This window comes from Mesocricetus auratus, unplaced genomic scaffold (genome assembly GCF_017639785.1).
Source record: "Mesocricetus auratus isolate SY011 unplaced genomic scaffold, BCM_Maur_2.0 Super-Scaffold_100026, whole genome shotgun sequence".
In the NCBI taxonomy this organism is placed as follows: Eukaryota; Metazoa; Chordata; class Mammalia; order Rodentia; family Cricetidae; genus Mesocricetus; species Mesocricetus auratus.
The window spans coordinates 246899-268772 of record NW_024429207.1 but is presented as its reverse complement, the minus strand read 5'-3'; the positions used below and the strand labels follow the sequence as shown (position 1 = coordinate 268772).

The 21874-nt window shown below is 37.7% G+C and overlaps 1 protein-coding gene across 2 annotated transcripts in view; it reads left to right on the top strand.

Annotated features, from left to right (window-relative positions):
- Gpm6a (glycoprotein M6A) overlaps nt 1–21874 on the top strand; it is a 268227-nt gene that overhangs the window by 59329 nt on the left and 187024 nt on the right. Inside the window, exon 1 of one of the 2 annotated variants that reach the window (XM_040731978.1) lies at nt 10238–10259. The exons of the other annotated variant lie outside the window; for it this stretch is intronic. Within the exon in view, the coding sequence (XP_040587912.1) occupies nt 10250–10259 (10 nt within the window). The 5' untranslated portion in view covers nt 10238–10249. Of the gene's footprint in view, nt 1–10237; nt 10260–21874 lie in introns of those variants that run through there. 2 annotated transcript variants of the gene reach the window in all.

The following is a 21874-nucleotide window of genomic DNA, read 5'->3' as shown; positions in this document are numbered from 1 at the left end:
TATCTAAATTTAGTTTGTGAAGTGCAGAAAATAAGCTGTATAATATCCAAAATGCTCTTTAGAAGGATGAGTTCATGTTGAAACTTTTCAAAAAACAACAAAAGTAAAGTTTATGAAGACTATTTACCATTATCCCTTTTTATTCTTTTGTTTTAGTTTATCTGATGGAGCCTAAATAGCTCTTCTATCTAAGGAAGTATATTTGCATAGAAGCAGTCTTCAGAATGAACTAAACCCCTTTGGTATCCTTGTTTTGAAACTTCTAATGTTCTCTCCACATTGTAACAAAAGACACTGTTTTGTGAATTTTTATTATTATTATAAACAGCAGAATTCTCTGTAAGACTGACAATGTTTCCCTGCCTAATGATGTTGAAATGAATCATCTCAACAGCCCATATAGATAATCAGATAAAACAGCTGTTCATGGTTGTTTGTGGTGAAACTTAGAGGTGGAGATTTTAAAAAATAGGGATCGTATAGATACCTGTGTGTATATATAGGATGATAATCTTTCTAATATTATTTGATATCGTTATTTTGTTTGCTATGTGTTTCTAGCTGTCAAAAGTTTAGACATTCTGCTTTATAATCCATTAAATTGTGTGATGTTTTTCAACACTAAACTAAAAGCATCAATATCTTAGAAATGCTTTTCTATTTTCTATTTAGTCAACTTAACTGGTGGTTTATAATGCCCAGGGCTCTACATGCATTCAGAAAGGAGTAGATTCAATGCCAGTACAACATAATTTCACTGTCTCCCAAATGGAAAAGATTGAAGAGAAGGAGAACACTAGGGATGATTTAGGATGAAATTAAAATTAGCAAGTCATATATGTGCCTTTCTTGTCTATGTGTCAGGACAAGTTTACAAATGAATAACACTGCAGTTTTATTTGTATATTAATAATCACATAGATTTCTCTTTGAGCCTCTGCCATCCATGGTTATATACTTTATAGAGAAGAAGCACTAAGGGCTCTGAGGGATGTGTGAACAGCCCAGTGCTTCTAACTACTGGCTAATTAAAGCACAAGATAATGAGGTTTCTTTATGAGATTTAGCTTTCAAAATATTTTGACAAAGCTAGGTGATTGGAGGGATATGAAAATGTTCCTTTATGCTTATGAAAGTATTTTAAACATAGAAGCAATCATTAGTGTTCCCAAATGGAGCCTGTTCTTTTGTCCCATGTCAAAGGGCCATTGAATTAGATTTCACTGGCATTTCTGGCAAGCCTACTTCTTTTAAGATGTTGTTTATTTCATTCACTTGATCATAGTTATGAAACTACTGGAAGTTAACATGTCTATTTATGCCACAGGAGCTTTAGACTCATAGCATAAAAAAGCAGCTTTTCCCAGATCTTTCTTCTACATTGATTACCAGATAAGATTAAACATGGTATTTACAGAAATATTCATGGAATATATTTTTAGAAAACTTAACTTATGGAAGTTGAGCAAGGATATAATATTGCTGTTAATCCAAGTCATTGCAGTATAGCCATTTCATTTTAATTTAATTTTGAGAGGCAATCTGAGTATGTTAAAATCTAATTAATAAGAGTTCAGTGCTTATTTATGTTTTATCTAGTTTTCACATTTTAATTTAAGTAGGATAACAAAATTGCCATTGTTTTCTTGGCTGTGTTTCTTGGTGAATTTTCAGTTCTCTGCACTAGCAGCTACCACATGGCTGAGAAGTAAATATTTTCCTCTGACATACATCTTGTACCAAACTCTTAAGCATGACTTTGGAATATTGATTTTTAAACTTTGGAGAGTAAATAACAGTAGACATGGAGAGTTATGTTCTACAAATTTAAACTTACAGAACTTACCAAGATAGCTTATGGTCAGTACCATCTATGGACTCAGAAAAAAGAACACCAAGATGGGTGATGTTGTCATTTGAGTTTTTATGCTTTCTTGGTAGACTAGAGAGAACAGCTCACAGTATTTCACTGTATTTATTCCAACCATCTATTCCCTAGTCCCCACAAGACTAAGGAGAAAGTTTATAACATAAAAGGACATCTTCACAATGCACCAACTTTCCAAGCCTTCAGCACTGAGAAATGAAAAATATGTTCACTTCAGGATATCCATTTTATAAAGGAAAGCATAAATACATGAACAAATTGGAAACTTTCCCACTTTCTGAAACTATGTTCTCTACTGAAAGCACTGCCAGTTCCATATGCTCCTTCAGAAATGAGTACCAATTATAACACTAGAAAGAATGAGGAATCCTGCTCCCCCATACAGTAACCCTGAAGGCAAGGAGACCAGTGGAAGGCAAGATTAGTTTTTATGACTTGTGTTGTGCGGCTCTTGATCAGTTTCTCAAATAGAGACAATCTGAAGAAAGCTTTTGCCATATCTAGTGAAGCAGGGGGAATATCTGAATTAACACTGGCCACCAACAGACATTAATTTCAACCATGAACCCCAGTTATTTTGAGAGGCCAATACATCTCTTTTTCTCAAATGCCATTGCACCATCCAATAGGTGTTAGCTACTTTGAGCTGCATTGTAGAGTGAGAGCTCATCTATCATCTGTATCATTGCAGTCCCATTTCTTACTTTTCCGAAGTATGGCTATGGAAAAAATACAGTTTTTTTCAGAAACAATGGATACTTCTTCTATTCATTCTTTATTACTTTTAATTATGCACATTAAGTCTTTGAGATGTTCATGCATCTTATTTTGGTCATATTTATTCCCTTCTTCTTCTCCAAGATTCTTGCCCCAATTTCATAGCCATCAAATTTTATATCCTAACTTATTTTTTAAAAGTCTCATTGAGTCTATACCTTTATTAGTGAAGTCTGCATACTGATAGGTGTATGACCATTCACGGCAGCATGTTAGGTCCACCAAGGGCCACTCCCTTAATGATAATTTAAGTCTCCGTATCTCAACAGCTATCAGTTATCAACAGTTCCTCAGCTAGGGTTGGGGCTTCTGGTCTTCAACCTCTCTCCTCATAGGATTTTGTCTGGTTTGCACGGGTCATGCACATGTTTTCAAAGCCATTGTGAGTTCATATGTGCAATATTGGCTCAGGAAAACACCATTTCCTTGTAGTCACTTACCTCTTCTAGCTCTTGCAGTCTTTCTGCTTTCTCTTCTACAATAATCCCTGATCCTTGGTAAGAGAGGGTGCGATAATGATGTCCCATTTGGTGAGGCCCTCCATGGGAAATCTCCAAAGTCTGTCATATCATCCGGGGCAGGGCCTAGACCCTCCCACACATGTCCAGGCTGAGGAAGCATCCCTCCTTGTGGGATGGGCTCCCAAAACCTATTCATATGCCAGGGAGAAATACTGATCTACTACCGGAGTCCCAATAGATTGCTGAGGTCTCCTCAGTGCCATACAAATTTAGGGGGTCTGGATCAGTCCCATGCTGGCCTCTCAGCTATCAATCTGGGGTCCATGAGCTCCCCCTAGTTCACGTCACCTGTCTCTGTGGGTTTCACCAGCCTGGTTTTGACGCCTTTGCTCATCATTCCTCCTTCTCTGCAACTGGGTTCTAGGAGTTCATTTCAGTGTTTAGCTGTGGGTGTTTGCCTCTGCTTCCATCAGCCACTGGATGATGGTTCTAGGATGGCATATAAGGTAGTCATCAATCTCATTATCAGGGAAGGGCATTTAAGGTAGCCTTTCCACTATTGCTTAGTTTGCCAGTTGGTGTCATCCTTGTAGATCTCTGGAAATCTTACTAGTGCCATAGCTCTTCTCAAACCTAAAATGACTCCCTCTATTATGGTATCTCTCATCCAGCTCTCTATTCTTCCTGGACTCAAAATTCCTGCCCCCCCATGTCCTCCTCTCCTCTCTTCCATCTCATTTTCTCCCTGCTCCCTCTCCCCTCCCTCCAAGGTCCCAATCCCTTCAGGAGATCCTGTCCCATTCCCCTTCTCCTGGGTACCATGCATATCTCTCTTTCGGTCCTCCCTGTTTCCCAGACTCTCTGGTGGTGGGATTGTAGGCTGGCAATCCCCTGATCCATGTCTAAAATCCATATATGAGTGAGTATATACCACATTTGTCTTTTTGTGACTGGATTACCTCACTCAGGATGGTTTCTTCTAGTCTTATCCATTTGCCTGAAAATGTCAAGATTCCATTGTTTTTTTTAACCACTGAGTACTACTCCATTGTGTAAATGTACCACATTTACTCCATTCATTCTTCAGTTGAGGGGCATCTAGGTTGCTTTCAGGTTCTGGCTATCACAAATAATGCTGCTATGAACATAGTGGAACAGATAGATGTCCTTGTTTTATGATGGTTCTTCTTTTGGGTATATGCCTAAGAGTGGAATTGCTGGATCTTGTGGTAGGCTGATTCCCATTTTCCTGAAGAATCTCCATACTGATTTCCAAAGTATCTGCACAAGTTGGCACTCCCACCAGCAGTGGAGGAGTGTTCCCCTTTCTTCATAAGAAGAAACTGTCCTTGGAGTTTTTGATTTTAGCCATTCTGACAGGAGTGAGATGGTATCTCAGAGTTGTTTTGATTTGCATTTCCCTGGTGGCTAGGGATGTTTAGCACTTTCTTCAGTGTCTCTCAGACATTTTAGACTCCTCTACTGAGAATTCTCTATTTAGTTCTGTACTCACTTTTTGATTGGATCCTTTGATGTTTTGGAAACTTGCTTCTTGAGCTCTTTGTAAAATTTGGTGATCAGCCCTCTGTCAGATGTGGAGTTAGTGAATATCTTCTCCCATTTGGTGGGGTGCCTTTTTGTCTTGTTGTCTGTTTCCTTTGTCTTACATAATCTTCTCAGTTTCAGGAGGCCCCATTTATTAATTGTCGCTCTCAATGTCTGTGCTATTGCTGTTATATTCAGGAAGTGGTCTAAACCAATTCGTTCAAGAGTACCTCCCACTCGCTCTTCAGTGTGGCTGGATTGATGTGGAGGTCTTGATCTATTTGGACTTAAGTTTTGTGAAAGGTGGTAGACAGGAATCTATTTGCAGTCTTCTACATGCCAATCAATATCCAGTTATGCCAGCACCATTTGTTGAAGATGCTTTCTTTTTTTCCATTGTATAATTTTAGCTTCTTTGTCAAAAATCAAGTGTTCATAGATGTGTGGGTTAATATAAGGGTTTTCAATTTGATTGGTTTAGTCACCTGTCTATTTTTGTGTTAATATCAAGCTGTTTTCAGGACTATATCTCGATTATAGAACTTGAAGTCAGGCGTGGTGATGTCTCAGGAACTTGCTTTATTGTACAGGGTTGTTTTGGCTATCCTGGGTCGTTTGTTTTTTTTTTTTTATAAAGTTGATTATTGTTCTTTCAAGGTCTGTGAAGAATTGTACCAGTATTTTGATGGGGACTGCATTTAATCTGTAGATTGCTTTTGGCAAGATTTCCATTTTTACTATGTTGATCCTACCTATCCAAGAGCATGGGAGAACCTTCCATTTTCTAGTATTTTCTTTAATTTCTTTCTTTAAAGACTCAAAATTCTTGATATGTAGTTCTTTCACTTGTTTGGCTAGTATTGCCCCAAGATTTTATGCTGTTTGGATATTGTAAAGGATGATGTTTCTCTGATTTCTTTCTCAACCCATTTATCGTCTGTATATAATAGGACTACTGATTTTTTTGAGTTAATCTTGTATCCTGTCACTTTACTGAAGGTGTTTATCAGTTGTAAGAATTCCTGTGTAGAGTTTTTCTGGTCACTTATGTAAACTATCATATCAACTTCTTCCTTTCCAATTTGTATCCCCTTTATCTCCCTTTGCTGTCTTATTGCTCCAGCTAGAACTTTAAGTACAATATTGAAGAGGTTTGGAGAGAGGTGACAACCTTGTCTTGTTCCTGATTTTAGAGGTATCACATTGAGTTTCTCACCATTTTGTTTGATGTTCGTTGTTGATTTACTGTATATTGCTTTTTTTATGTTCAGGTATGTTCCTGTTATTCCCCGTACTGGGGATTGACTCTAGACTCTCACACATGCAGTTGAAGTTCTCCTTCAGTGAGCTACATCTCCAGCCCCTGGATAACAATTTGTTTATAGAATATAATTGACTGACCTATCAATAGATTTTCTAAAAGTTTCAAAATCAATTTTCAATGGCAGATCACACCATTTTTCAAATCAAATTTTGCATAAATGCAAAGTCATTCCTAGACTGGTTTTTAAATATCTATTCTTACCTTTATATCACAAATCATTGTCTTCATGTTCCGTCCTCTTAAGATCCTACTAACAATCACTGGTTTGAATTTTTCATATTATTAGGAATATTACCAAGTTATTAAAAAACATTGTGAGAGTCTTTAATCTCAGCACTCGGGGGGCAGAAACAGGTGGATCTCTTTGAGTTCGAGGCCAGACTGGTCTACACAGTGAGTGCCAGCTTAAGCCCCAAAGCTATACAGAGAAACCCTGTCTTCGAAAACCAAAACCAAACAAACCAAAAAACAAAAACAAACAAATCACTGTGAGGCTAGGCATGTTGGAACATGCCTTTAATCCCAGCACAGGAGAGAAAGAGGCATCCATGGCTCTATGAATTTAAAACAAGCCTGGCCTGAATAGCAAGTTCCAGACTAGCTAGGGACACACAGTAACACCTTGTCACAAACAACAAATCTGAACACCCAATTGTCCCACATATACCTTTGTATTCTTGGAGAAATAGAAACTTGATACTTAATAATATCATTAAACACAGTCTTTAATTGCATATCCTGGCACAGTGTTGCTGTGTAAATAAACTTAAAATATGACATTTGTAATGATTATAGGTTTAGTCTGTGTGGCAAATGAGAAAATCATTGTTGGCAGATGTTGAATTGTTTACCTTCTCTTGATTTGATCCCAGGTAGATCTGGTCAGTTTCTTCTTCTCTTATGTCTGCCATACACATCTAGCTTATTGGCCATCCTCATGCTTGTTTCGACTTGTATTGTGACAGCTCTGTCCTTTCACAGTCTCTAGCAAAGGTCGTAGTACATCTGGCTGAGACAACATATTATCTGAGTAGTCACTGCACTGGGTAATTCATCACTGCTACCTCAGTCTGAATGGAGCCACTAAAGTAAAGGTTTTTTTGTTTTATTTCATCTTTGAATCTGTTGCATATTCTTTCTGGAAGACATTTTCATGACTCCTCATAAATACGGACAAGGTCATTCATAATTTTCCTTAGACTACTTATCTTGTATTAAAATGAGAGCTATGTTTATTGTATAAGTTTCTCCATGCTGATATATACTGACATTTCAGAAGTGGAAGTTATTGTGATTTTCTTTATTAATAAAAAGTGTGGATTATATTTAAATTAGAACACTTGAAAATGAGATGGAAGATGCACTGATTAAGAATAGAACAATATTACTTTAATCAACAATGATATGTTTCTATTTATAACTGCTAATATAATAGTGTGACATCAGATACTGAAATAAAAGGATAATTTTAAAAATTAAAAAGGATTTTAAATATTCAAAAGATTTTGTTAGGTAGATTTAATGAGTAGCTAGAAATTGCTACTTTAGAATTCATAGGCTTTACATAAGATAACTATTATTAAATTTCCAAATGAACTGATCTGTGTCTTGATGCTGTATTGATTCCAATAGAAGAGAGAGTATATGAGCTGGTTTCATCAAGATTTATTAAAATTGGTCTCCCTGAATTTCACATTGCTGTATTTCATTAGTGCACCATGAAAATATTTTTATGCTTCCAATATTAAATTTCTTCCTTTAAGTGTGGGTCTCAGTGTAGAGGTAAAGATGGACTCCTGTGGGGACTATCTTGCCTGGGTCAAGTACATAGGATTAATGTCACCTTTTGCCAGCATCTTTAGTGATTTTGAGACAATTTTCAGCCTCTCTTCTATTCAGTAAAAATGTGAGAAGTGAGAATGTACTGCTGTAGTCTTATCTCCAGAGCCAGGACTCACAAGAAGATTCTTATAGAACCTACAAGGCATTTAAATATGCCACATACTTACTGTCTTAGTGATAATTCCCTAAGACTGACATCAGTTTAGGAAGGAAACATATTATTTTTCCTGTGTCAGGTATTTATATGTGTATTCTCATGTTATTGTCACATCATCTATGGAAGTCAATATATATTACTATACAGTTACATATATTACATCATTTTATGATATTACTTTAGTCACATGTATATTAGGTATGTCAGTAGGATTTGGAATCGATTCTCTTGAGGTCCTTAAGTCATGCGTTCAGTTACTATGTAAATTATGATATATCATCTACTGAGTATATAAAAAGCAATTATTCCACCTACCTGGTTCTGCCTCTGGTCTGCTGCATTACAGCATTGAGAAATCAACAACCAGAGAAAGACAGCCAACCTCAAATGGTTTTATGTAGCAGCCAAACAAGGCAATATAATTTACTTGTTACTTTCTCTGGATACTTTAGCAAGCATGGAGGACTTTAACAGTACATAAAATACTACTCCAAAAACAAATATAGGGAATTCAGAAAATTAGATGATAGATCATTGGTAGACCTTGAATATTTTCTGCCATGTAAAGCCCCCTTATCCTACATTTTCCCACATAAAACTGGGACTCCAAAAGGAGTTAAACTCCATATATGAGCAAAATTAAGACTTCACATGCCTTTTCATGAGAATTCCTTAATATTTTAACTATTTCATATTACTTAAACAGGTAATAAAATATCTTTATGACTTTTACTGGAAATAATGGTGCATCAAGACATTTTGATGAGAGAGAGCTTAGGCCTCTTTAGAGAAATTAATTAAAATAATGAAAGTTTCCAAAACATAGAACAAAATATTTCTCACAATTTTCAGACCGATCAAAAGTTTTAAAGGGCATCCATGGAAGCATGAACTCAGATTCAAGGTCCTTTCACATTGCTTGAATTATATATTATAAAGTTTGACAACTTCAGGCATTTCTTCCTTTTTTAAAAAACAAAATAATTGGTCATGTTGTATATTCTGTGTTTTTTAGAAAAGGGGTTTAAATTTACTTTTGTGAATTGACATAAATTTAGGACATTTTATAAAATCTGTCTCTGCATATGTTAGATGGTTTGAAACTTATTTTTAGTTTCAAGATTTTTTTCACAATGCATAGCTTGCTATCTCTTCACCTTCTTAGAGATATTCCTCTCAGCATTAAATGTAATTCCTGATTTAACCTTGTCTATCCATTGGCGTCTCCCAAGGAACTCAGGTGGCTCTTACAAAAAGACTTTCCTTGAGATGAGGGTCTAGGAGTGCTTTGTGATTGTGAGATATATTTAAAAAGTGTTTTTGATATTTAATGAATATTGCAAATAATGTTTTAATGTGATATATCTTAAAGGTCTAGTTAGTTAAGCCGGAATTTCTGTGGAGAACCCAGATAGGAAGACCAATTTATAAAAGAGGTCAAATGTTAAAGCATAAAATATGTTTGTTACATTAATTTATCTCTCATTTATTTTTATTGAAATAACATGAGTTTAAACACCATTACAATATTGCCAACACTAAAAAATCAGACAGACATTCTGCAAAAATCTCCTTTCTTCAGACTTTTGGATCTTGACTGTTTGTTTTTAGAAGTTAGCACCTGCTGTGATGTGATTAAATATTGTGTTCCACACAAATGCCATATGTTATAATTTGACCTTAAATGCCTCTCCAAATATTTTGCGTTAAAGACTTGCATGTGATCTTGTGAAATTATTAGGAAATGGCAGAACCTTCAAGAGATGCGTTCCAGTAGAACCAGGTTAGATCACTGAGGATTTGGAATGCTCAACCATTTTCTGTTGTTTTCGAAAGCTAAGGGAACATTTCACTTAATGAGAGTGGATGGGAAGACTATAAAAGCAGGAGGGTGAGAAATAGTGCTATAAAATGTTGTCTTCTGTACATGCTGTGTGTCTTGGTCTATCTGATGTCGACTTGACACGCAAACTAGAGTTGTCTGTAATGAGGGAACCTCAATTGAGAAAATGCCTCCATAAGATCCAGCTGTAGGGTGGTTTCTTAATTAATGATTGACAGAGGAAAGCTCAACCCATTGTGGGTGGGGCCATCCCTGACCTGGTGCTTCTAGTTTCTATAAGAAAGCAAGCTGAGCAAGTCATAAGAAGCAAGCCAAAAAACTACATCCCTCCACGGTGTCTGCATCAGCGTCTGCCTCCAGCTTCCTGCCTGCTTGAGATCCCCCTCCTGACTTCCATCCATGGTGGATTACAATGTGGAAATGTAAGTCAAATAAGCCATTCCCTCTCTAGTTTCCTTTTTGGTCATGGTGTTTCATAATAGTAATAGAACCTCGCCGGGCGTTGGTGGCGCACGCCTTTAATCCCAGCACTCGGGAGGCAGAGGCAGGCGGATCTCTGTGAGTTCGAGGCCAGGCTGGACCGACAGCCTCCAAAACAGAGAAACCCTGTCTCATAAAACCAAAAAAAAAAAAAAAAAGAAAAGAAAGAAATAGTAATAGAGCCTCTAACTAAGACACTGTGGCTCTTGCATCCACAAATTCATAACAGCAGAGGATATATACACAAGTCTGGGCTCATCAACATTTTATCATAGATAAGGAGGCTCATAAGGCCATGCTCTCCAAGAGGAGGTGCAGACAATTAAATGCTTCATGGAATGGAGAAGCCATTTTTTCTCAATGATACAGCCACTCATCATTAAATCAATGAATCTCCAACCATTTTCATGCAAGCAACTCTAAATAAGTGCAATGAATCATACACCACGATCCTATGTGCAAGTAGGAGGGAGCCTTGGGCAGAAGAATTGTAGTGGCAGATAGGATTGGAGAGTGGGACACTTTGATAAAATGACATTACATACATTTATGAAGTTATAAAATGATAAATAAGTGAACAGAAATGCTCTACTATTTATGAGTACTCTATTAAATCTTGTTAAAAATTTTCATGTAAAATTATCAACAGTAGTACATAAATCCTTATTAACTGATATTCTCAAAGCAACTAGTAGTCTTGGTGTCCCTTTACAGCACGCACGTGCTTTACAAATCTTTAGCCTCAGTGGTTTGGGTTTTCTTGAACCATTTGGCCTTATTTTTCCTTTGCCTTTTTATATGTGTTTTGTACTGATTCATTCCTCCCACGTACAAGATCCCACAGTTCTTAACATGTCCATCTTGGATTGTTTTGACACCCTACCCCTATTCTGGATTTTTTTTAATCAGGAAGAATGAATGAAAAGAAACCATCTGTTAGGTGGGTTTTTAATAGCTTTCATGCTACTATGACAATGTGCGTGCATAGAAATAAAGTATAGTTGTCCTGTATTCACCTTTTTCTTCTTGATAGAGTTACATTACCTTTTGCAGGTGAGAATCTGTTTGAACTCACCCTCTGTTTTATTGTTTTGCTTGATCATTGCTAGTATTTCATTACTTGGAATATTGAGATCATAAGGTTTTTGTAGTGGAAGCCCCCCAAAAATATTCACAAGAAATATTAAGAGAAAATAGTCACTCTTTAAGAAAGCATTAGAATGTGGCAGTCATCTTAAAGGTTAGAACCCCTAAATATAAGGCACTATGACTGTGTGGAGGGAAGAGGGAAAGACCTTGCTTGTGATGGAGTCGCAAACCTGTGGTGGAGGAAACAAGCAAACGCTGATGACCGAATCTAATCCTTAGTAGACGTCTGCAGATTAATGCTATTTGCCAAAAGAAATAGACTTCATGTCTTCAACAGTGTGGTGTTATCAGAATGTTGTTCATTAAGTAGTGATGACAGTAAATAAACTTTGAATAAATGGATAACTTGGAGGCAGGAGGATACCTATAAAAGCAAAATATCGTGGAGCATGAGATCTTTTATAAGTTTAATCTCTCTCCTATACTGGTGATAACCTGTAAAACCTCTGTTGCACCTCAGATTTTATTTTGGGTCTGGAAAACTAAGACCAGTCCTAGGATGTCTCAGGTGATGTCTCAGACTCACTTATTTGAGCCCTGTAACTATCCTCCTTGTAAGTATTTTTGGAGCCTCACACCATCCAGGAGCTCTACTTAATTGAAGGTTAATTCAAATCATTAAATTTTCCATCTTCATGCTGCCTTTCCGGGTTATTTTCTCTTGAAGGATGTTATTGTTATGAAAATCAATGACCCTGGTAATAATATCTACAGTTAATTTACTTTACAGAATTGGAGAACTTTCCTCTGAGACAGTAGGTACAGAAAAGAAACAGAACCCGACTTCTTTAAAACCAGAACTTACATATTTGCCAAATAAGGAATGGTTTAGTGACTGTGTAGCTTCTGACCCACCCTTCCCGTCTGTCTTTAATCAAAACTCTCCACTATACAGTGCATTTTATAGAAAACAAAGAGGAAGTAGCATGTGAAAGGGTGGAAAGACCTGTGGTCAGGAAGAAGTTTGGGTCCTGGGGAGCAGGGAGTGTTGAGGACTGATCTTTTGTACGCGGTGTAGAGTTAGCTATCAGAGAGCTTCCCGACTAGAGTAGCTGAGAAAGTTAGAGAGCCAGATAAACTTACTGAGTTATGTTAGGTCTGAGAAGTGTGATGTGCCGATGACAGTACATATGTGCATAAAAAAGAGGAGGAAGACAGGGATGAAATCTAAATGGCTACCTGCATTTGGAGATGTACAAACAATAAGAAAACAACAAACGCTGAAAGCCATCTACAAAAATAAGAGTGCTTCACTAAGCTTACTCCATTATCCAGAGCAGAGAAAAATAATATACGTTTCCAGTGGCTTTTGTACTATGTTATAAAGTGATGCTACTCCAGAGAAAGAAGGTTGGGTAGGGGAAGTTGACACAAAATTCCATGCTTTTGGGTAGGTTTAGCAATATGAAGCGGGTCAGCAGGCCTAGTTTCATTGAGAAAGTGGTATTGTGTTAAAGACTTGAAGAAGATAAATGAATGGGCTGTGGAGAGATTCTCTGGCAAGTGTAATGGTCAGCATTGATATCCTGGGACAGGAGCTTCATGGTCTGACAGGTTCTAGAAGCCTTAGAGAGGCTGGTGTGCTCAGGTGAAGTGAAGAAGATCAGTATTGGGAGATGAGGTTGGTGGTGGATGGTGGACTATGGTAAGGACTTTGACTTCCATTTTGAATGTTAGAATATACAGTTTTGTGAGCAAAGTAACTCATTTAGTTTGTATCTTAAAGAATTACAGGCTACTGGTGTGGATAGAGATGGTAGGGGAAAGGACACAATTTGATGGCCAGAAGTACAATGTGATTGCATGACTTTAGCACCTATGCATTCTTGTTTGCAAAAGTAAGTATTAAAACGCATCAAACATGTGTATTAACAATGATTATCTATGCATTGGGTATAAAACACTCAGGACAAGAGTGGCTGAGGCTGCTAGTAGGAAATCATCCTTTTGTTAGGCATGAAATTACTTTTCTAACACTCTTCTTGGAAATTGAGATAAGTATTAGAAATGTAAACAATTAAAAATCACGCTGGAATGATATAGAAATTCACTGACATATTTTCCTCTTATCTGAAATGACATACATCACAGGTTATTCATGTGCAGACTTCACAAGTTTTCTAGAAAAAAAATCAGAGCTGTTTGTTTTGCTCTACCCAAATAAAGGCAAGCCGGTTTTATGGGGAAATTGCAAAGAAGAGAAAGTGAGATGTGGCGGTAGACAGTTTCCATTTACTCACTTTTGAAGCTGAAGCAGGAGGGTGAGGAATTCAAGGATAGTCTGGGCTGTATATTGAGGCCGGGTGGACTACTTAATGAGACTAAAACAGCAAAAAGTACTCAACACAGGGTAAGAGGACAAAAGTACAGTTACTCTAGCCTTACTTAGTTGTCGTGGTAATAAAAAAAGGCAGGCAGCATATTTAACACAGCATGGTAAGTCCTGTACTTTTCATTACGTTTGTTCTCTTAGGTAGGTCTCACAGTTAATTGAGCATGCGGGTATTATTACCACTGTTATGGAAAGGTGGGGGTGTTAAAGGAGGTAATGCATATTTCCCCTCTCCATGTTATTTACTGACAGTCACCTGGTACTAGTACTGAAATACTTAAATTATGCCTTTAAACCCAGAAGCTACATGTAAATAGACTCTTAATAACTTATATAAATAATATTTTCTTATTCCATTGATACGGAATGCCATTATTTAAGCATGCTATGAATGGAACTTATATTTTTAAACATGCTATAAACTGAATGTGAGAAAGTTTTGTCTTTGTCAAATTAAATACTTTACTTCCTCTTAAGGATTCTCACATGCAGGTGTTAGAAATAAACTTAACGTGGCTCTTTCTTTTTTATACCTTCCTTTTTCTGTCTAGGATCATTAAAATCTCCCTCTCTAGGGATCATTAAAATCTGTCTCTGTCTCTGTCTCTGTCTCTGTCTCTCTCTCTCTCACACACACACACTCATTGCTATCTCATTACCTCCATTTTTCATTTTGCTCTCCCCTTTGTCATGTGAATTCATCCATTTACTTCGCAATAACAGCAACTTTTGCTTGAAAACCTCTGTAGGTGTGGCCACATTGAAGTCTTTGCTATCTTCTCATCTATTGCTTCCTCTTGTCTGTTAACATTACCTCATACCAAGTCTCCCTTGAATGGGATTATCATTTCCCTGATTATTCTGTTTCTCCTTTTCATGCTCTGATCATTTTTCTCTGCTATGACATGTAAGCATGAAAGGAGTAGAAATGCAAATTTCCCTCTGTCTCCTTTCACTTCCTGGAAAATTAGTCCTCTTCATGTTGCTGCAATCTCTTTTACATATCCCCTCTTAGGTCACCATTTTCATGCAGATAAACTTCTTTGGAGTCATGTATTATTTTTATGAATCGTCTACTTGATTTTCCTCTTTAGAATGTATCTTGATTTTCTATCCCTCCAACTCATTACAAAATGTATGTTTTCTTTTTAAAATTTTTAATCTATTTAAAAGTTCTTTTTTTTTCATTTAACATTCAACTACAATTTCACCCCCCTTTCCTCCCCCACCCAACCTCTTATCTACTCCTCAGTAAGGGTAAGGCCTTCCATGGGGAGTCCACAAAGTCTGGTCTATCAAGTTGAGAAAGGACCAAAGCCTTCCCCGCTGTACAAAGTTTGAGCAAGGTATCCCTCAATAGTGAATGAACTCCAAAAAGTCAGTTCATGCAATAGGGATAAATCCTGGTCCCCCTGCCAGTGGCCCCACAGACTGTCCAAGCCAGAGAACTGTCACCCACGTTCTGTGGGCCTCGTTTTGTCCTATGCACAATCCCAGGCTACCAGTCCTCAGTCAGTGATCTCCCATTAGCTTGGGTCAGCTGTCTCTGTGGGTTTCTCCATCATGATCTTGATCCCTTTGCTCATATTATCCCTCCTCACTTTCTTTGACTGAACTCTGGGAGCCTGGTCCAGTGATTCGTTGTATAAGTTACTGGATGAAGTTTCTATGATGTCTTTTGTCTATGACCAAGTGAAATTTTATGCTATAAAGTAATAATTTATATCATTGGCAAAGGCCTCTATGGACTTAATTGATATCTGCCAAGTAGAGTTAAAAATCTCCTTCCTTCTAGAAATCAATCTACCAAATAATCCAATTGAAAAATGGGTACAGATCTAAATAGAGAATTCTCAATAGAACAATCTCAAATGGCAGACAGACACTTAAGGAAATGCTCAACATCCTTAGTCATCAGGGAAATGCAAATCAAAACCTCTCTGAGATTCCATCTTACACAGATCAGAATGACTAAAATGAAAAACATCAGTGACAGTTTATGCTGGACAGGATGTGGAGAAAGGGGAATACTCCTCCATTGCTGGTGGGAGTGCAAACTTGTACATCCACTGTGGAAATCATCATGGTGATTTCTCAGAAAATTAGGGATAAACCTACCTCAAGACCCTGCAATACCACTGTTGGGCATATACCCAAAGGAGGAACATTCACACCACAAGGACATTTGCTCAACTATGTTCATAACAACATTATTTGTAATAGCCAGATCTTGGAAACAGCCTAGATGTCCCTCAACTGAAGAATGGATGAAGAAAATGTGGTACATTTACACAATGGAGTACTACTCAGTAGTAAGAAACAATGACATCCTAAAATTCGAGGGCAAATGGGCAGAACTAGAAAAACCAATCTAAGTGAGGTAACCCCAAACCAGAAAGATAAGTATAGTATGTACTTACTCATAAGTGAATACCAGACATAAAGCAAAAGATACCCAGCCTACAATCCATAACCCCAGAGATGCTTGAACCCTTTTCCAGAAACAGACAGAAGCAGATGCAGAAATCCACAACTAACCAATGGGCCAAGCTCCTGGAGTACAATCAAAGTGAGGGATGAGCGATAATATGAACAAAGGAGTCAAGACCATGATGGGGAAACCCACAGAATCAGTGAGAGATCACTGTCTCAGGTCTGACAAATTGGGAATCTGCATAAGACCAAACTAGACACCCTTAATATAGGTGACAATAGTGTGATAGAGAGAATATATGAGGCCACTGGCAGTGGGTCCAAGAACTAGCACTAATGCGCAAACTGACCCAGTGGAGCTCATTCTATATGAAGAGATATCATGCCCAGCCTAGACACAGGGGTGTGGGGGTGGAGAGGTGCCTTGGTGCTGCCTCACCGAGATGATGGGACAGACTTAGTAGACTTCCTAGAGGAAGCCTTACCCTCTCTGTGGAGCAGATGGGAGGAGGGGAGAATGGAAGGAGTGGGAGGAAAGGAGGGAGGGTAACTGGGGTTGGAATGTAAAAAAATAAATTAATAAAAAAAGATAAAGAAATCTTTCCTTTGGGGAAAAATCTCTTTTCTTGAGATAACAGAACTCGTGATGGTCTATGCAGGCATTACTTCCTATTTAAGCCTTCACATTTGGGTACTATAATGGAAGTCTGGTCTAAAATGTAAGTGAAAATAGCTGACACAGGGCAAGAATGTCCTCAGTATTATTTGACTGCCATAACTCACATGTTTAGACATTTGTTTCCAATTTGTGATACTGCTCTGACAGACTGTGGAGCCTTTAGGACTGAGGTCTAAACAGCTTAAGTGTGCCACTGTTGTGGGTCTTGAAGTTGTATTCCCTTTTGATTCTGTCCTGACCTCTTGACTTCTGAGGCCACCAAAATGAGAATGAGTGGTGCAGTCCATTGGCACACCCAATTCTCCATGCCCTTCTGCCACTAACAACAGTAGCCTCTCAAAGGGTTTGAGAGCCAAATCCTTGTTCCTGTAAGTTGCATGTGCCAGGTCAGTGATGAGAAGAGTAATAGTAGATTTAAGTGATAATAACTAAAATACTCCCTGAAGGCACTGGACTGTGTGGTGTTTTCAAACTAGTGGGAGAAAAATACCTGGCAATGTTTAGTACATAAAAATTGTAAGGAAGTTTAAATGGAGAGAAGAGTTTTAGGAGTTGTTAAGTGTCTGCCTTGTGCTTTGAGTCTTATCCTTCCTATCTGGCTCTCTCCAAGGCATTTTCTTTAAACCTTCTAATGAAGCGAAAGAGGAAAAGATCTGAAAAGCAACGTGAAGTAGATTAGTATGTGTCCCCACATTTAGGACACACAGCATGCTGCCACATAAGATGCCTGGGAAATGTCAATGACAAGAATATGCTCTGAGAAAGTAAAGAGTACTGAGTTATTTTATTCTTCTGGTTCCTCAAAGCAACAAGATCATAATCCATGTTGTCTATGGCAGTCTGAAAAAAAAAAGCAGGCAGGCTGTGACCCTCAGGCCAAATTTTATTGTCTCTTTGCAAATATCAACATAGCCATGTTCATGCACTTATATTTTATATGATAGCTTTGGGCTAAAGTCGTGGAGCTGGACAGTTGCTTCAGAGACTATCTGACTCACAAAGCCTAAAGTATTTTTCATTTGGCCTTTTACCGAAAAACACTGTTGAACCCTGGTGTAGAGAAGTAGGCGGATTAAAGCAAAGGGGGGGTTGTAATTGATTTGGGTTTTCAAGCTAGAGGAAGAAGAAAGCATAGAAATAGACCAAGGAGACAATTCCTGTGGTTATGGAGGACATAACTGATGGATATAACAGAGATTTCAAAAATCCAATTAATGTGGAAAGAATCTGCTTGTTTTGCTTGTCTTCCTTGTCCTATGGTTATAATATTAGCTAACCATCACTTCAGTCATGTAGAGGTTGCTGTGCCTTCCTTCTCACTGTCTACTCACTAGAACAGGCAGGCTGGGAAGTGAGTTACCAACTGGACGAGGAGGAGGGACATGACTAGGAGGAAAGAGAAGGTAACATCACCCAGAAGAGCCCGCCCCTCTGTCCAGATTTTAAGCAAAATGGAATTTTTATTATTCCGTAGGTTTTAGTCCTTTCATTATTCAAAGCACTTAGTGGTTTTTCAACCTAGTGACACTTTGGAAAATTTGCAATCTAAAATTAACCAGAAGAAGCATACGGTAAGTCCACAGTTTTATTCAAAGTAAAGGAGAAAGTATTGGCATGCTGGAGCAGGCTCCTAATGCTGCTAACAGGGCGTTAAACATTTGGGAACAACAGGAGCCTGCAGTTAAAACATTTGTAGCTCAAAATTGGCCACATGGCAATATTGGTAAATACTATAAATCAGGACATTTTCTCCTTGAGAATGTCACTTTTCTAGCATATCACTGGAATAAAAACAACTCCACAGAGTACTTTCACAGCACAGCAAAATTAAGTAGACTTTTTGTTACTGTACTTTGTGAGTTATTCAAGCTTAATATCGTGGATCCTTGATTCTGTTTCTCTTGTTTAAAGAATATGTGTCTCATATGTTATCTTGAGATTATAATCTAATTACATCATTTTCCCATTCTTGTCCTTCCTCTAAGCCATTTTATATCAGCCCACCCTTCCCTCTTTCAAATTCACGTCATCTTTTTTTCATTAAAGGTCTGGTTATTTCTTCTTCAGCATCCTCTTTAGTCTACAGCATCCAAAGCTATGCTTTGCTTGTGGAACTTATACGATATCTGCCAATAGAATAAGGTTTCCATACTTATACCGACTAAAACACAACTCAAAATCAAGTATACGGTGGATCCAAGGTGTTTCTGCCAGCCATCACATGTATCGAATCATACTATTCTGCTACGCTCTTGATTTTCAAACCACAACATGCCCATGTTCAGTGCATGTGCTCAAACCAATGTGAAACCAGTGAATATTGCTGGAAATACCAGGGCTCTCACTGGTGTTATGTATCTCAGATATCTTATTGTACATTCAAAATGCTCAATCTCATAAAAGCAAAATGGTTTCATTACATAAAGCAAAGATTTTAAATATTTACTGCATTATTTCTCAACATGTAAACAATAGTATATATTTATATATATAACGTTTGATTCTAAATATTGTCATTTGGTTTTCTGACATAAACATTAAAAAGCATTAAATGAATTTTGGCTTGGGATTAGGACAAATTTTTTAGTAACCTTTAAAATGAGCTCCTGTCATTTTGTGTTCATGAAAAGAATGGTCCCAGAAGGGCTAGATGTAAAATAAAGCTATTTATTAACTCTGAAAAACACCGAAGATGCTGTATATTCCCCTGTGTGAAATATTCAGCTAATGTTTATTTTTATGGAAAAAAACACTTGTAAAGAAACACAACCTATTTGGTGAGCTCCAGTCCAGTGGGAGAACCTATCTCAAACAAGGGAGAAAATGCCTGTGGAACAACACACCAGGTTGTACTCTAGTCTCTCAACTCATACATACATACATACATACATACATACATACATACATACATACACATACATACACTCTCCCCAGATGAACATGTACATGCATACACAGAACTGAAATATAAAAAGAATAAGTAAAGAATAATGAGAGGGGCTAGAGAGATGGCTCAGTGATTAAGAGCACCTGTTTCTTTTACAGAAAACTGGGTTCAATTCCCAGCACCCACATGATGGCTCACAACTATCAGTGTCTCTCTCCAGTTCCAGGAGATCTACTGACTCCCGCACACACTACGTACATACGTGGTGCACATACACACACATAGGCAAAACACATGCATAAAACAAATAAATATTTTTTATTAAAAAAGAGAATTTACTGATGCTTGAATTTGAAAAGTAGCAAAATTAAGATCAGAGAATTATTTTTTCCCACCCCCAGAGAATTCTTTATAAAAGTGTGAAGTCCTCCCAGATGTATTCCAAGTAAGTGTCAAAGAATGCCATATAGGAATAAAGCAAACAATCAGAAACAAAAAACCTGGGGGTGAGGCAGCAAATACTTTGAAAGGCTTACTATAACAAGGTGGCATGATGAATTAAAATACTATAGCAATTTAGGGGGTTCAAGCCAGTGTGGAGGCTTCATCCCCTTGGCCTGATAACAACCATGGCTAAGAGAAGAGCTGTACTTATGAGGTTAATGATCACAGGTTCTTTTTTTTTGTCTTTGTGGCTGATGGTGTTTCTGCCATGACTCCAAAGGGTAATTTTATACCTTGACAGGTTGAGGATGATTGGTCAAAGATGCCATGCTCATCAGGTTGCGCTGCTTTAGAGTCTGATGACACGTGTGGCTGAGTTGTCTCAGCTAGATTGGCATTCTTATCAGGGTAAATTCCTAGCCTTGTCCACAGCAGCATCTGTGCCTGCAGTGCCAAAAAGGAAATGATATTATCTCGATGGTCTCCCTAGATCAGCAGCAGCAAATTGGATTCCTTAGACTTGCAAAAATAAACCATGACATAAAGCGTGGCAAAACTACATTTCAAAGGATTCTGAGTGTGGCTGCTGTGGGGGAGGTGGTGATATGTAGATATTCCAGCTTAGAGGCTGTGGAAGGAACAGAGCTGTGTTTCTGAATATCACCATGGTTACAGTCTATAAAAATAATGAGGAGAGAAAAATAAGAGCACTGGAGTTTGAACATTTTTTCCCTCTTTGATTGGTTTTTATCTATTTGTCTGATAAAATGAAGAGCTCCCTTGCTTTAGAATTATCTTGATTTAAGAAAAGACCAAAATCAAATTATAAATTTCTTCTTAAGTCTTAGCTCATTTCTAAACATGCAGAATTGCATGTGCTGTCTCTCTTCTATATGCATCGATGCTTAATGCACCATTGTAAAATTGTAAGTCATTTTTAGTCTGACGGCTGAGCTGCAATCAAAATTCAGTGATGGCTTTATATCTTTCACCCCCTCACAGCTTCTTAGGCTCATTATTACCAATGCAATGGCATTGGTTCTTGAATTTCAAAGTCTCATGCATCCAGCTGTGGCCATTCATTCACTCATTGAATTTGCTGGTGTGAAGCACAATAAGAACGATGACTTAATGGATTTTAATGTTGGCTGTTATTGAAACTATTCTGCAATTTTCATTAGCAGGATAAATCCCTGCTGAAATATTATTTCTGCTTCCCGGTGCTTCTGGGAAACCGAAAGACAAGGTGTTGCCTTCCACACCAGCTGTGTCAACTTAATTGAGAAAAACTAAGTGCCCACACTCAGTTTGTCTTTGCAGAAATGCTCCACTTAATGTGGAGAGGACAAAGGGCATTCCATTTTCACAGTCTAATGAAAACAGTTGACATTTCCCCAAGATTAGCTTTCTTCCACAGGATGAAACTCACATACATATATCATAATATTAGAATGAATCAAAGGGCATCAAGAACGTGTTGACATGAGTGTTATTTTGAGCTCAGAGTAATTAAGAAGCAACAGCACAGAAAAGCCCTCTGTTATTCCTGAATTGGCCTTAAATATGGACATAAATCTCATGAAGATGTGCTTCTGGATATGATTTGATACTGTTAGTTCACAGTCAGCTCCTG